This window comes from Mustela lutreola, chromosome 14 (genome assembly GCF_030435805.1).
Source record: "Mustela lutreola isolate mMusLut2 chromosome 14, mMusLut2.pri, whole genome shotgun sequence".
Classification (NCBI taxonomy): Eukaryota; Metazoa; Chordata; class Mammalia; order Carnivora; family Mustelidae; genus Mustela; species Mustela lutreola.
The window spans coordinates 20,703,574-20,717,754 of record NC_081303.1 but is presented as its reverse complement, the minus strand read 5'-3'; the positions used below and the strand labels follow the sequence as shown (position 1 = coordinate 20,717,754).

Sequence of the window (14,181 nt, the reverse complement as noted above, 5' to 3'; positions counted from 1 at the left end):
TACGTGAGAAGATGGGACATTCTTTGGAGTTTTAGGTCATTACATTTGGCAGCTTTCCTTTCCTGAATTCCCATAGATCTTTATTTGCCTTTCTCTGATGGCACTTATTTTCATTTTATGATTTGTGCACATATCTTACCTCTTATCAGAGAGATTTTCCCCTACACAGACTCCATGCATACTCAGTTTTGTACTTTGTATCTGGAAGGAGAACAGTAAATACCGAGTCAATGAATGTTTTTCAATATCAAAAAACTCATTTAAAGGTAACATCAGAGGCCCCTGGTGGCTCAGTCAGTTAAGCATCCAACTCTTGATTTTGGTGTTTTGTTTGTTTTTTGTTTTTTAAAAGATTTTATTTATTTATGACAGAGACACAGCAAGAGAGGGAATGCAAGCACAGGAGAGCTGAAGAGGGAGAAGCAAGCTCCCCCCTGAGCAGGGAGCCCAACATGGGTCTTGATCCCAGAGCTCTAAGATCATGGCCTGAGCTGAAGGCAGACCTTTAATGACTGAACCACCCAAGTGCCACTCAACTCTTCATTTGGCTCAGGTCATGATCTCAGGGTTGTGAGATCAAGCCCCATGTTGGGTTCCACAATGGGCATGGAACCAACTTGGGGCTCTCTCTCACCTTCTCCCTCTGCCTCTATCCCACTCATGCTCTCTCTCTCTAAAAAAATAAAAAATAAATAATAAAAAAATAAAAGTAACATCAAATAAGTCCTGTAAGTCAAGTAAATTGTGTTCCAGGTGATTTTAAGAAGTTTGTGATGGGGGTGCCTGGGTGACTCAGTGGGTAAAAGCCTCTGTCTTTGGCTCAGGTCATGATCTCAGGGTCCTGGGATAGAGCCCCGCATCAGGCTCTCTGCTCAGTGGGGAGCCTGTTTCCCTTCCTCTCTTTCTCTGCCTGCCTCTCTGCCTACTTGTGATCTCTGTCAAATAAATAAATAAAAATCTTAAAAAAAAAAAAAAGAAGTTTGTGATGTTTTCCAATATGAGAGCCGCATACTGAACATTTAAGTAAGTACAGATTATTGTTTTAGTCCTTTAAGACAGCCAAGAACATGCTAACCCGTTTTATTTTTTTTTTTTAAGATTTTATTTATTTATTTGAGAGAGCGAGCACATGAGCCAGGGGTGTGGGAGGGGGAGGGGCAGAGGGAGAGGGAGGTACTGACTCCCCCCTGAGAAGGGAGCCTGACTTGAGGCTCAGTCCTGATACCCTGGGATCATGACCTGAGCCGAATGTAGAGGTTTAACAGACTGCGCCACCAAGGCACCCCCATGTTAACCCATGTTCGAAAGTCATTTATGAGGCAAGGTATTGGCTGGTTGAAATCAGCCTCCAGGGCCAGACCATGTGGGTTCAGACCCATCTTTGCCATTCCAAGGCTGGGAGGCTGAGGACCCCTTGGTCCCTCACTTCCAACTTCTGGAAAATGAGGATCCTAATAGGACTTACTTCCCAAAATTTTTAAAAGGATGAGAAATAATGTGTACACATACAGCACCCAGAATGACATTAGAACTCCATAGACACTAGCCATCATTTTCTCACAGTCCTAACAAGAAGAAAAGGGGGACATGATCATTTATTAGATTAGGAAAGAATAGAGTTTTTTTTTCTTTGAAAAATGTAATTTAGACATCTCTCCTAATTTCCCAGCTCAAAACATTCCCATGACTCCCACCTTGTCTGTGACACCACAAATGCCTACAAGGTATTTTTAAGATGTAGATGAAAGTTGAAACACATTTTATTATAAATCCAATACGTGTTAAGTTTCATACAAATTGTATTTTATCCTTTTTACTGTTCCTTACTCAAAAGACTCATTTGTCTTCCTAGACCATGGCAACGGATTTTACCATGTGGTTGTCTCCTTCTTCCATTCTCCCCATCTGTCTCCAGTAGAAAACTTTCTAGAATTTAAAGAAAAAGACTGGATCTAACCAAATCCAAGACACAATGCAAGGAATTAACTAGAAAGTTCCTGATTGTCAAGGTGAACTTGTCTCATCAATTGTTCTCCCTCTGCCATTGTTGTCAGGTACTGCTGAGAGCCCCCCTTTGGCAAGGCCTCAGGCAATGTCAGAGGTGGGAAGAGAGGGTGACTGCCACTTAAGCTTTGTGCAGATGCTCCAAAGAATCATAAATTTCAGAGAGAGGGCCAAGCAAACCATCAGAATAAGAAGGAGCCTCTGATAGTTCGACCCAGTCGGGATGATGAGTGACAGACGGCTGCCTTTGCCTCACACAAGGACACTTCTTAGTCCTGGAAGCCTGCTCATTACGGGGTCACATGACTGTGTGTCTCTGCCATGGTGAATTTTCATATAAGAAAAGGCCAGCATTTCTCAGCCCACATCCCCTGGCAGCTGTCTCTATCATTTCAGGAAAAGGTCATTGCAGTGATAAGGGATTTTGATTTTGCTCTTTGAGTAAAATTTCAGTGCATCCTAGAGAAGTGTTTTTCAGCTCCCACAACTGGTAAATTTAACTATACATCAAAGGCTGGTAAATTTAACTCTACATCAGATACCCAAAGTGGTAAAATTTGGGTGCAAAAATAATTTATCCCCTTAGTGTTCCAGAATAAACATAAATGGAACCAAGATAAAATAGACACCAAATTTAGTCAATATGGATATTCTTGGGCAAACATGGTTGGACATATAGTTTAATTTCAATATTGATCTTATTCTTCTTCATATAATTTTCATTTCATTCTATAATTAATTACTTCAGTCTGTCCAATTTCCTGGTGACTCATGATTACATTTTTCTTAGTAACGGAGGAGACTTGTATTTCCTGTTAGCAGGGCTTTCTTTTCTTGAATTTGTGCCACCTAATGATGCTGTTTTTTCTTCCTTTTATTCAAAATAGTGTGGTGGGGCAAGAAGCAGCCTGGCCAGAACTTGCTGTGGTGTATTCATATAGCCTCTGACAGAGGTCGTGGTTGAGGTCCTTGGACTTTGGAGGTGATATCATGTAGTTTTGGCAATCATATAGCATATTGTTTAAATTGGGACATTTTTGAAAATGAAGGGGGGGCACTCTTCCAATAAGACAACAGGACAGTGTAAATCAAGACTATCACAGGCAAAACCAGAATTTATGGTTGTCCTACTATGGTAGAAATGATCTGGACTTCTATCCAAATATTGACTATACCATTTTCCTGTTTTGACTTGTGAAAGTGATACAACTTTCATTTTCTACATCTGTAAAAGAAAGATAACACTGTTCACATGTTGAGAGTGGGGCGAGTGCCTGACATATTGTATATCCTTTGTACAATATTATCATGATGACGTTTGCCTAGTATACCTCAAAATTCTGCAACGTAGACAGTATGAGATTGTGAATGAATCAGGTTAAGTAACTCCTAGAGGTGCAGTCAGTTGCCCCAGTCAGAATTTCACACTCCAAAATGGCAGCAAGTGATCTCATCAGGATGTAGGTACAGCAGGCACATCCTTCTGTCTTACCTGAGTTCAGACCAAAGATCATGCTATTTAATATGAGGGATATTTAAATGAACTTTTCATTGCTGGAATTAGTGGTTTGTTAGTCATCATAATGTTAGTCATCATAATGGACATTAGAACTAAGCTCTCATTGATAGAATTTATGATTTCCAAAATGTGTGGCTAACCTATTTTAGGGGTACTCCCATGCTTGCATGAACACGTTTTTAAGAAGCTGGACCATTAGCGATGGTGTGTGGGATAGAGGTCTTGCAATTGTCTGATGCTTACTGTGAGAGTGACAGAATCCTGGCTCTGGAATATTGTTCATCTCCCTCCAGTGGACCTTTCATGCGAGGTCATGATTACAGTTCCCAAACGGAAAGAAACCAGGCACTTCATCAAACTCACAGAACAGGTGGTATGTGTTACCTGTTTCTACTTGCTAACAAGTGTTTGTTGAATAAATGTCTGTATGTATGACAGAAATTGGCCTGAAATTTAGTTTAATAAAAACTGGCTATGAGGTGTGGAACAATAGTTCATTTTCATCCTAATTCCTATAGTGGCTGCTATCACTATCCACCAAAAAATAAGCCAGTCATTTTGTGTGATTAAAATATTTGCAACAGTTATATCTCTGTTTTTAACCACTAATGTGAGTCTACATCTGGAACTTCTGCCCACTTCTGTTGGCCATCTGGGATGAAAAAAAAAAAAAAGCTGAAAAACACAAATCTTAGAAAAACTGACTTGCATAGAATGGAAAATGGCAGATCCAGATGTAGAACTCAAATCACGTGGTTTGAAATTCAGTGCTCAAGAGTGGGTACAAAGCAAATGCGAGTGTGTGTGCATGTGTGTGTGTGTGTGCCCGCGTGTGTACATGCATGTACACCCACACGCCTGTGCCAGAAGAAGAGAAAGAGTAGAAAGGAAAGTGAGATGATATGAGGTGACACAGAGGAAAAACAGAAAAAAAAAAAAACATTAGACAACACTGTGGGGTCCTTTGGCAACCCAAAGAAGGTGCTAAAATTAAGTGCAAGCCTCCAAAGTAGGGCTGGGGAGACTCTGGAGTTAGTATTTGTTAAGAGCTAGTTCTTTTAAAAAATATATTTTAATTTTTATTTGAGTGAGAGGGAGAGTGAGAGTGTGCTGCCACACGTCAGGAGAAAGGTGGGGGAGAGGGACAGAGGGAGAAACAGACTCTCCGCTGAATGTGGAGCCCCCCTTGGGGTGGGTCCCAGGACCCTGAGATCATAACATGAGCTGAAGTCAGATGCTTAACCAACTGAGTCACCCAGGTGTTCCCAAGAGCTCTAAATAATAATAATAAGGTCTATTAATCATTAACAATGGACTAACAACACATTTCCATGCACAATGCAGATGTGCTTGCCTTGTTGTCTAGTACCATGAAAAACGTGGTCAAGAGGATAGTGGTATCTAAAACCACATCTCTCAAAGTTTTAAGTACAATCATGTGTACTGGAGATCGTAGAGTGATTTTAAAACACCACAAGGAAATTGATCTCCAAAGGAACAGTTTATTCCATTTCTCATCCATGACAAATTTTCCCTTCCCTTGGCTTATCTCCTAAAATACTAAACACTCTGCTTATACAAAAAAAAAAATAAAAAAGAAAAAAAAGAAAAAGAAAGAAAGAAAGAAAAGAAAAAAATCAAGAACAAAAACACAACCAAAAAAAGTACAAAAATCTTTCAATACATTTGGAGAAGAACCAAATAAAGTACTATTTTTATACAACTTTAAGCCGGAGAAGAAAGCCAGGAAGTAGCTAATTTTAAATATTTAAGAACTGTCAACATTTATTTCAATGGAAAGCACACCTTTGAGGTTAACAAATGACGAGGTTTCTCAAATTTGGACCACTCTGTCTAAGGATTATGGGATAAGAGGAAGAAAAGACAGTATTAGGTGTGTATAAATTTTCTACATGTATGTTGATATATACAAATGGAGTTTCTAGAAAGTAAGAATGTCACAGTTGAATAATGACTAAAATCAGTGTCACTACAGAAATAGCGAATTTTTTAAAAAGATTTTATTTATTTGTCAAAGAGAGAAAGAGCTCAAGCAGGGGGAATGGCAGGCAAAGGGAGAAGCAGGCTCCCTGCTGAGCCAGGAGCCGGATGTGGGACTCAATCCCAGGACCTTGGGATCATAACCTGAGCGGGAGGCAGACCCTGAACCAACTGAGCCACCCAGGCTCCCCAGAAACAGCTAATTTTTAACTCTCGAGTGTCAGAATCCTGAGATGCTTTTTGACCTATTCCAATAGGCTGGGCCTCTTTCACTTTGATCCTCAATTTCATATATAATTAAATAAGCCTGTTCGGTTGAGTATATTTTAAGTCCCATGGAGATTGGAGGTAAAATGGACCTTCGTGAAAATGAAGTAAAAAACTGAGTTAAGTCACATGAGAGACTGAAAAGATTTCCGACACGTTGATTCCACCTATAAAACTCCAAATGGCTTACAGATGAGGCCACTTTTAATTTTAAGAGGGGAGAACAGTACCTTGTGTTTGTATGTGTGTTTGCTCCAAAACATGGATGAAGCTCTCCAGCTTATGCAAGGTCCCTGTGGCAGAAACCAGGCATGAATTCAAGTCTCTTGAGTTGCGGGTCTCGAGAGCTAGGTTTTCGGACAGTGAGCCTGCAATATCAGGATGTGGCCAGAAAGCCAAGGAAGGGGACAAGATTCAAGGCTGAGTAGAATCATGGTCCTGTGGGACCAGCGGTACCTACCCCTGAATCCAACGTTCTCAACAATGGTGACTTTTCCTGGGCACTCCATACTGACCAGAATATCAATAGCTACTATTTATTGAGCTCTTTCGAACTGTGCTAAATATTTAACACTCATCATCTCACTACTTTCACAACATCCCTGAGGAGGAAGGTTTTAAAACAAGTAAACCAAATTCTGTTACGCTGGAAAGAAATTAAAAAAAAAAAAAATTAAACCATTTAATCCTTCTTCTTCTTCTTCTTCTTCTTCTTCTTCTTCTTCTTTTTTTTAAGATTTTACTTATTTGAAAGAGAGAGAGAGCACAGGTGAGAGAGCGCGAGAGAGTGAGACAGCAGCAGAGGGAGAGGGAGAAGCAGGGGGTCCAATGTAGCTGATCGGAGAACCCAGAATCATGACCTGAGCTGAAGGCAGACGCTAAACTTACTGAGCCACCCAGGCACTGGGTGAATCCTCTTAATAAATGCTGGGAGGGAGGTGCCTGGGTGGCCCATTGGGTTAAAGCTTCTGCCTTAGCTCAGGTCATGATCCCAGGGTCCTCGGATCAAGCCCCGCATTGGGCTTTCTGCTCAGCAGGGAGCCTGCTCTCACCCACCCAACACCCCCACCCCCCGCAACCGCTATCTCTGCCTGCCTCTCTGTCTACTTGTGATCTCTGTCAAATAAATAAATAAAATCAAAAAAATAAATAAATGCTGGGAGGCATTCTCATTTTCTAAATGAGAAAACTAAGGCACGAAGAAACTCGGTGATTGGCTTAAGATAACATGGCAAGTCAGTGGCAGAGCTGGCTCAGAACCATTGCTCTTGGTCACTGTGTGAAGACAGCGCCCTTCAGACACGGAGTGGTGCAGACTTAAACCCCTGGGGCCAGACTAAAATACAAAGTGGGGACTGGGTTGGTAATGCAGGGTGGGGATTTAGGAGAGAGGCCAGGAGCAAAATGCACTTGCCTGGAAAGAGCCGTGTGCCTTGGCTTGCTGTGGTATGTGGGAGTAAGTGGGAAATGGCTATAAAATGAGACCCTCAACCACAAGCGTGAGCTTAACATGAAACATGACGCAGGAACAAACTCTCTTATCTAAGACAGCAGGTGCAGGTGTCACGGAGAGAACCAAGATAATAATCTGAAGCTGAAGTGATTTTTAAGATCTTGAATCATGATTGAGAGGTAGGAAAGCCCTGGGGACATCTTAGGCCGCCGTGAATCTTCTGTATTTTCCATTCTCTTTCTTGGAATTTGGGTAAGTCAGCCAAGCCTGAAGTCAGCCCGTCACATTCACCATCTTCTTCATGAAATCGCCTTTCTAGGGCCTGAAAGTCCCTGGCTGTGAATGTAGACTGAGTATTGTCTCTATTTAATGTTTATAAGACTGGGTTCTCAAGAAGTGTTCTGCAAATTCCACCCGCTATCAAATAATGGGGAAAGCAATTTGAAGAATGACAAAATCACTACTCTCAAATTCCACCCTACCATTTTAGGAGTAATTAGATCTGCTATACTACAGAATTCAAGTCATTTAGGGGTAATTGCTCCTGTAATGGTCAGTCTCACACAGCTGCGTGTGGCCTCCTGGGACTATTTCCCAGGTGGGCTATGGACGGGGGACCCTTCCTTGTGTTTGCAAATCCACATGATTCTGACCAGGACGCCTCCCACTCGCTAAGTCCTGATCCATCCAAGGAAAAAAGTAAAGAGAACATCAGGTGAGCATACATATTTACATACGCTACAAGGTTGTGCAAACAAACTCTTAACTGGTAAAAGGGCATTTATAAATGGCTCTTACTTCGAACCATTTGCTTTGACAACTTTGTTTTCCTAATTCAAGTGCAATTAACACGGTTTTTTTTTTTTTTTAAAGATTTTATTTATTTGAGAGAGAGCAAGTACACTTGCACAAGCAGGAGGAGGAGAAGAGGGAGAGAGAGAAGCAGACTCCCTGCCAAGCAGGGAGCCTGATGTGGGCTCAATCCCAGGACCCCGGGATCATGACCTAAGGGCAATGCAGACGCCCAACCCACTGAGCCACCCAGGTGCCCCAGCACAGTGTTATATATGAGTTTCAGGTATACATTTTAATGATTCATCGATTCCATGCATTACTCAGTGCTCATTAAGATAAGGGTGCTCTTTTTTTTTTTTTTTTTAAGAATGCAGCTGCTTTCCTCAGACAAGGTAGCAGGTGGCATTTTATTTTATTTTTTTTAAGATTTATTTATTCGACAGACAAAGATCACAAGCAGGCAGTGAGGCAGGCAGAGAGAGAGGGGGAAGCAGGCTCCCAGCTGAGCAGAGAGCCCGATGCAGGTCTCAATCCCAGGACCCTGGGATCATAACCTGAGCTGAAGGCAGAGGCTTTAACCCACTGAGCCATCCAGGTGCCCCAAGATAAGGGTGCTCTTAATCCCTTTCACCTATTTTATCCATCCCCCTACCCACCCCACCTGTGGTAACCCTAGTTCTCTATATTTCAGAATCTGGCTTTTTGCTTGTCTTTTTTTTTTCCTTGTTCATTTTTTTGCTTCTTAAATTTCATATGAGTGAAATCATATGGTATTTGTCTTTTTCTGACTTATTTCACTTAGTATGAAACCCTGTAGATCTATCCACATTGTTCCAAATGGCAATGTTTCATTCTATTTTATGGCTGAGTAATATTCCATTATATCTGTATGAGTATATATGTATGTGTGTGTGTGTGTGTATGTGTGTGTGTGTATCCTGCATTTTCTTTATCCATTTCTCCATGGATGGACACTTGAGCTTCCATATTTTGGCTACTGTAAATAATATTGCAATAAGCATAGGGGTGCACATAGCTTTTTGAATTAGTGTTTTCATTTTCTTTGGATAAATATCATATGATCTTTTTAGTTTTTTGAGGAACCTCCATGCTGTTTTCCATAGTGACTACAGTATCTTTCATTTTCACCAACAGCTCCTTTTTCTCCCTATCCTTCCCATAACTTGTTATTTGCTATCCTTTTTGAGTCTAGCCATTTTGACTGGTATGAGGTGATATCTCATTGTGGTTTTGATTTGCATTTCCCTGATGCCTGCTGACGTTGAGCACCTCTTCATGTACCTGTTGGCCATCTGTATGTCTTTTTTGGAAAAATGTCAATTCATGTCCCCTGCTCATTTTTAATTGGATTATTTGGTGTAAGTTCTTATATATTTTGAGTATTAACCCCTTATCAGACACATCAGTTACAAATGTTTCTCCCATTCACCAGGTTGTCTTTTGTTTTGTTGATGGTCTCCTTTGCTATGCAAAAGCTTTTTATTTCTGTAGTGTAGTGATTTATAAATTTTTTTAAAAAAAGATTTTATTTATATATTTGACAGACAGAGATCACAAGTAGGCAGAGAGGCAGACAGAAAGAGAGGGGGAAACAGGCTCCCCACCAACCAGAGAGCCCGATGTGGGGTTTGATCCCAGGACCCTGAGACCATGACCTGAGCCAAAGGCAGAGGCTTAACACACTGGCGCCCTCTGATTTATAATTTTTTTTAAAAAGATTTTACTTATTTATTTGACAGAGTGAGAGAGCACAAATAGGCAGAGCAGTAGAGGGAGAGGGAGAAGCAGGTTCCCCACTGAGCTGGAAGCCTAATGCGGGGCTTGATCCCAGGACTCTGGGATCATGACCTGAGCTGAAGGCAGATGCTCAACTGACCGAGCCACCCAGGCACCCTGTGATTTCTTACAATTTTTAATAGTCTTTACACATCTAAAATCTTTTCCATATTGTTTAAAAGTCCTTATCCTTATTCTCCTTAATACTTTCCACCAGCGTTTCCCCCTTTATAACACACCAATTTTCTCTTGTCTAACTCATACCCTTTTTAATCACTAAGTGTATAGATTTTAAAATAATGTGTATAGGTTTTAAAATACGGAATGTAAATTATTTCTGGTGTTCATAACTGGCCAATTAGCTAAGAATTTTTATTATTTCCATCATGGAGTTAAAAATAGAATCTCTTTGAAAGTACTTCGTGAATATATTTTTCATTCACTTCCACGGGGTTCCACCTTACCTATGACAAGTTGCAATGCTTTTTAGGCCACACAAGATTTTCTACTCAGAGTTTTGCAGAGATTAGTGGCAAATGGACTCAACAACTGGCTAGAAATTGAATTTCAGTAAAAGAGTAAAAAAATGCTTATTACTTAGCAAGTCAACAAAAGTATGTTCCATGTTCTCATCAGACACTTTTTAAATGCAGTGTTAGCTTGAAAACAAATATATAAGCCAAAGTGGGGGATAGACAATGCCAAACACTAAAAGCCAGAACTCCTTCTTGAAAACATTGTTAATGATAGTTACTAGTCAGTTTTTGACTTCTTAAAAAGGCTTGGAACATCATGAAGATAAAGAAAACTTGAGTTACTTCCAATAATCTACTACAAATAACTGATTTGACTAAATTTCAATAAAATTGAAGGTCATTGGCTATGTTTCTCCTCCCCTTTCTCTTCCTCTTCCTCCCCGCTCCTTCTTCTTCTTTTTTAGATTTTGCTTATTTATTTGAGAGAGAAACAGAGTGCCCAAGCAGGGGGAGGGGCAGCGGGAGAGTGACAAGCTGACTCCCTGCTGAGCAAGAAGCCCCAGAGGACATGACTGGGGTGGAGGGGCAAACGTGGCTTATGTCAGCTGACCAGGACCAACAAGAGGCCCCATCTGGTTTGGATCCCAGGACCCTGAGATCATGGCCTGAATCAAAGTCAGACATTTAACCAACTGAGCCACCCAGGCATCCCTATTTTTCTATTTTCTTTGTTCCTAGTTTTCAAATACTGGATAGTTAATATTGACCTTTACCTTGTCATGTTCTTTATGCCGGAGCCAAGAACAATGCACAGGTGTTATTTATTTAGCTAACTTCATCCTTAAAGCTGCCAAAGAGGATCCCGGATGGAATAGATTTGCAAGTGCATAAAAAGAATAAAATTAAATGTTGTACAGAAATGACCTCATGTGTTTTCATAGCCTTCATCTAAGTAGATCGAGGGACCATATTAGTCCTTATTTTATAGATAAGGAAACTGAAGGAAAAAGGAAACAAGTATATTTAACATTTATTAAGCATCTGTAACAGCAGAGGCACAGTGCAGAGTTTTCGAACATACACATAATTAAGCTGAATTCCATACCCTCCAAACAGTCACAATCTAGTGGACATAGGTGACTGTGAAAAATGCCATCATAAATATAGAATACAATGAAAGAACAGGGGGAGTGACTTCTGATGGCTGTAAGCTTTTGAAAGGGTTTTGTAGAGATGGAATCTGAGCCAAGATTTAATGGGTAGAGTGTTCTACAGGCAAAGATGGTGGGATAGCAGAGGTCAGAGCAAAGGTATAGAAAGGTAGGACATGTGATTTTGTTAGCTATCGCTTGAATCTGAGGGTAGGGCAGGGATAGAAGGGAGATGACATGTTCGGAAGGCCTTAATGGCAACTCTGGTAACAATGGGGTAAAAAGTAGGGTGGCAGGGAGATAATTAGGAGACAACTGCAATGGTTCAGGAAAGAGGTAATGAAGCTTGAATGGATCAGAAGTAGGAGTGATGACAGCAGGTAGTGATAGCAGAAGTAAAATCTATATAATTTGGCAACTGAGTGGGTGTGGACCCTGAAGGAGGAGGAGGAGTTGTTGAAGATGATTCTAATCCATTAACCTGAACCAGTGAACATACTAGATTTGAGCTACGCTGGGTCAGAGAGAAGGGAATTTCTATTAGGAAAGTGCAAAGGTTGGGGGGCGTCTAGAGATCGGGACAGATAGGGATTAAGAAATCAACCACAGGCATCGATGTCTGAATCCGTATGAGTGGAAGAAATAACCAAAGAATAACGCACAAAGAGGAAAAAGACAAAAAGAAAACCTTAAAATGCAGGGAACACCAGCGTTCTAAGCAAGAGGAGAGTGGGGGAGTGAAGGAAGAGTCATTGGTGTCACATGAACGGTAGGTCTGAGAGGGAAGTGGATGATGCAAGGTGATAGAAATCAAGGGAGAAACGTTTCCAGAAATAGAACTGACTGAAACTGAGGGGATCAGTAGGCGATTTCCTGTGGTCACAGAGATCACGTCTGCACCTAAACTCCGCACCTATCTACCGAATTATCTCACACACACACACGTGTTTGTTTGTTTGTTTTTTCTTTCAAGAGGAAACTACTCATTTTATCAATAGTTAATGTGGGACTCCGACTCCGTGATCAAAATAAATCACAAGTTCCAATTTCCTTCATTAATCTTCTTTGCAGCTCACTCTACTCTCCTTGCACTGAGTTTTTTAGAGAACTGTTATTAATCAGGTACGTGTCCTTTTTAATCCTTGTGGATGCGGTTCCATTCAAGGACTCCTCAGTCCTAGAGGTCGGCTGGGCATCTAATCCAGCAGCGGGATGAGGACTTCTTCCCCCAAACTCTTCAGCCTCAGTTTCCTCATTTGCAAAATGGGAATGGCGGTACTTACTTCTTAAGAGTCGAGAAGCTTGCACGAGAGAGCGCAAGTAAAACTCTCAGCACATTGCGTCAAAGGTTGTCATTTTTGCTGTGACCGTTTTGTAATCCCCCTGAGAGCAAAAGACAACCCCAATACTAGTCTCTAAAGCGTGTAAGAGCGCGCTGGGAACGTGCAAGCCTCATTCTGCCAGCCCTCCGGGAAGCGTCAAACACAGGAAGAGGGATACGTGGTTGACAGGTTCCCCAGACTCCGCAGCTGACAGGCCCAGAGGAAGGACTGGCCGCAAGACGCAGCGAGAATCAGGGTCTCAGGCACCGCCCGTGACCCTCGGATGACCACACGTCCCAGGGTGCAGCGCGCCCACTCTGGGTGGAAATTTGGGCAGGCGGACTCGGATTGAGAGCCGCGCCGGAGGAAGCCGTGCACGCTGGGACTTGTAGTCTTCGGGTCACAAGTTCACGGGTCGGAGGAGGGTCGAAGTCAGAGGTCCCGCCCCAGTCCCGCCTTTTGTCCACGTCTCACTTCTCCCGGCCAATGCCCTCTCCTATTCCCGGAGCCTGCCCCTCTCCGTTCCGGTTCCCATTGGTCCTGAGCCTCAGCGCCTTGGGCCCTACCCGGAAGTAGCGTTGGGGGAGGCGGTTTCCTAGACTACGACACCGGAAAGCTGGGGGAGGTGCTCGGGGCTGCTGAGGGCGGAGGGCGGTGGCAGCGCTGGCGCTGGGGACCGGCTCTGTGGTTTCGGGAAGCAGATCGGCGACGGCTGCCGCTCGCGTAGCTCCGCATCCCGCCCTCGGCACGGCTCGCAGCCCCCTTGCCACCGGCGTCCGGCAATGTGTCCCACCGGCCGGGCGTAGCCGCTGCGCGTGCGCGGAACCGTGGGGCCATGAGCGAAGCCGGCGGCGGCCGGGGCTGTGGGTCCTCGGTCCCCCAGCGAGCGCCATGGAGCCTGGTGGCGGCGACGGCCGCGTTCTGCCTGGTGTCGGCCACGTCCGTGTGGACGGCGGGGGCCGCGCCCATGAGTAGGGAGGAGAGACAGAAGCTTGGGTAAGGGTGCCTGGCAGCCTCGGGTGGGTTTCCTCAGGAGGCGGACCACAGGCGAGGTGCCTGTCATTGCGACCCGGGCGCGCAGTGGCTTCTCTTGTCGCGATTGGGATGGTTCTTGCCCCGCGAGGGAAGGACAGGGTCCGGGAAGGTGAGGGCCGTCGCCTGCAGTGCGACCTCGAGGGGCCGTCGGGGTGTCGCCTGGGCCGTCGGTGACCTGTGCAGGCTGCTTGAGGCCATCCGCCGTTTGTCAACGCAGCTGCCATGTCAATGGCCCGTGAAGGGGGCTACTGCCCGTGTTACCACGCGACAGAGTCCTGCAGTTGTCTTTAGTCGGAGACATGGTTGAATGTCTCGCACAAGTGAGCTCCCAGCTTGGAAAATGCTGCTGATCTCAGAGTAG

General features: G+C 43.3%; 1 protein-coding gene across 10 annotated transcripts in view; it reads left to right on the top strand.

The window, feature by feature from the left end:
• The first annotated feature begins 13,389 nt into the window (after positions 1–13,389).
• The window catches only part of EDEM3 (ER degradation enhancing alpha-mannosidase like protein 3), a 77,596-nt gene continuing 76,804 nt past the window's right edge, over positions 13,390–14,181 (top strand). For 5 of the 10 annotated variants that reach the window (XM_059145227.1, XM_059145232.1, XM_059145231.1 and 2 more), the window contains exon 1: positions 13,390–13,781. In XM_059145227.1, coding sequence (XP_059001210.1) covers positions 13,621–13,781 — 161 coding nt within the window. In that variant the 5' untranslated portion in view covers positions 13,390–13,620. The remainder of the gene's footprint in view (positions 13,782–14,181) is intronic. The other 5 variants (XM_059145228.1, XM_059145233.1, XM_059145229.1 and 2 more) reach the window with 3 other exon arrangements.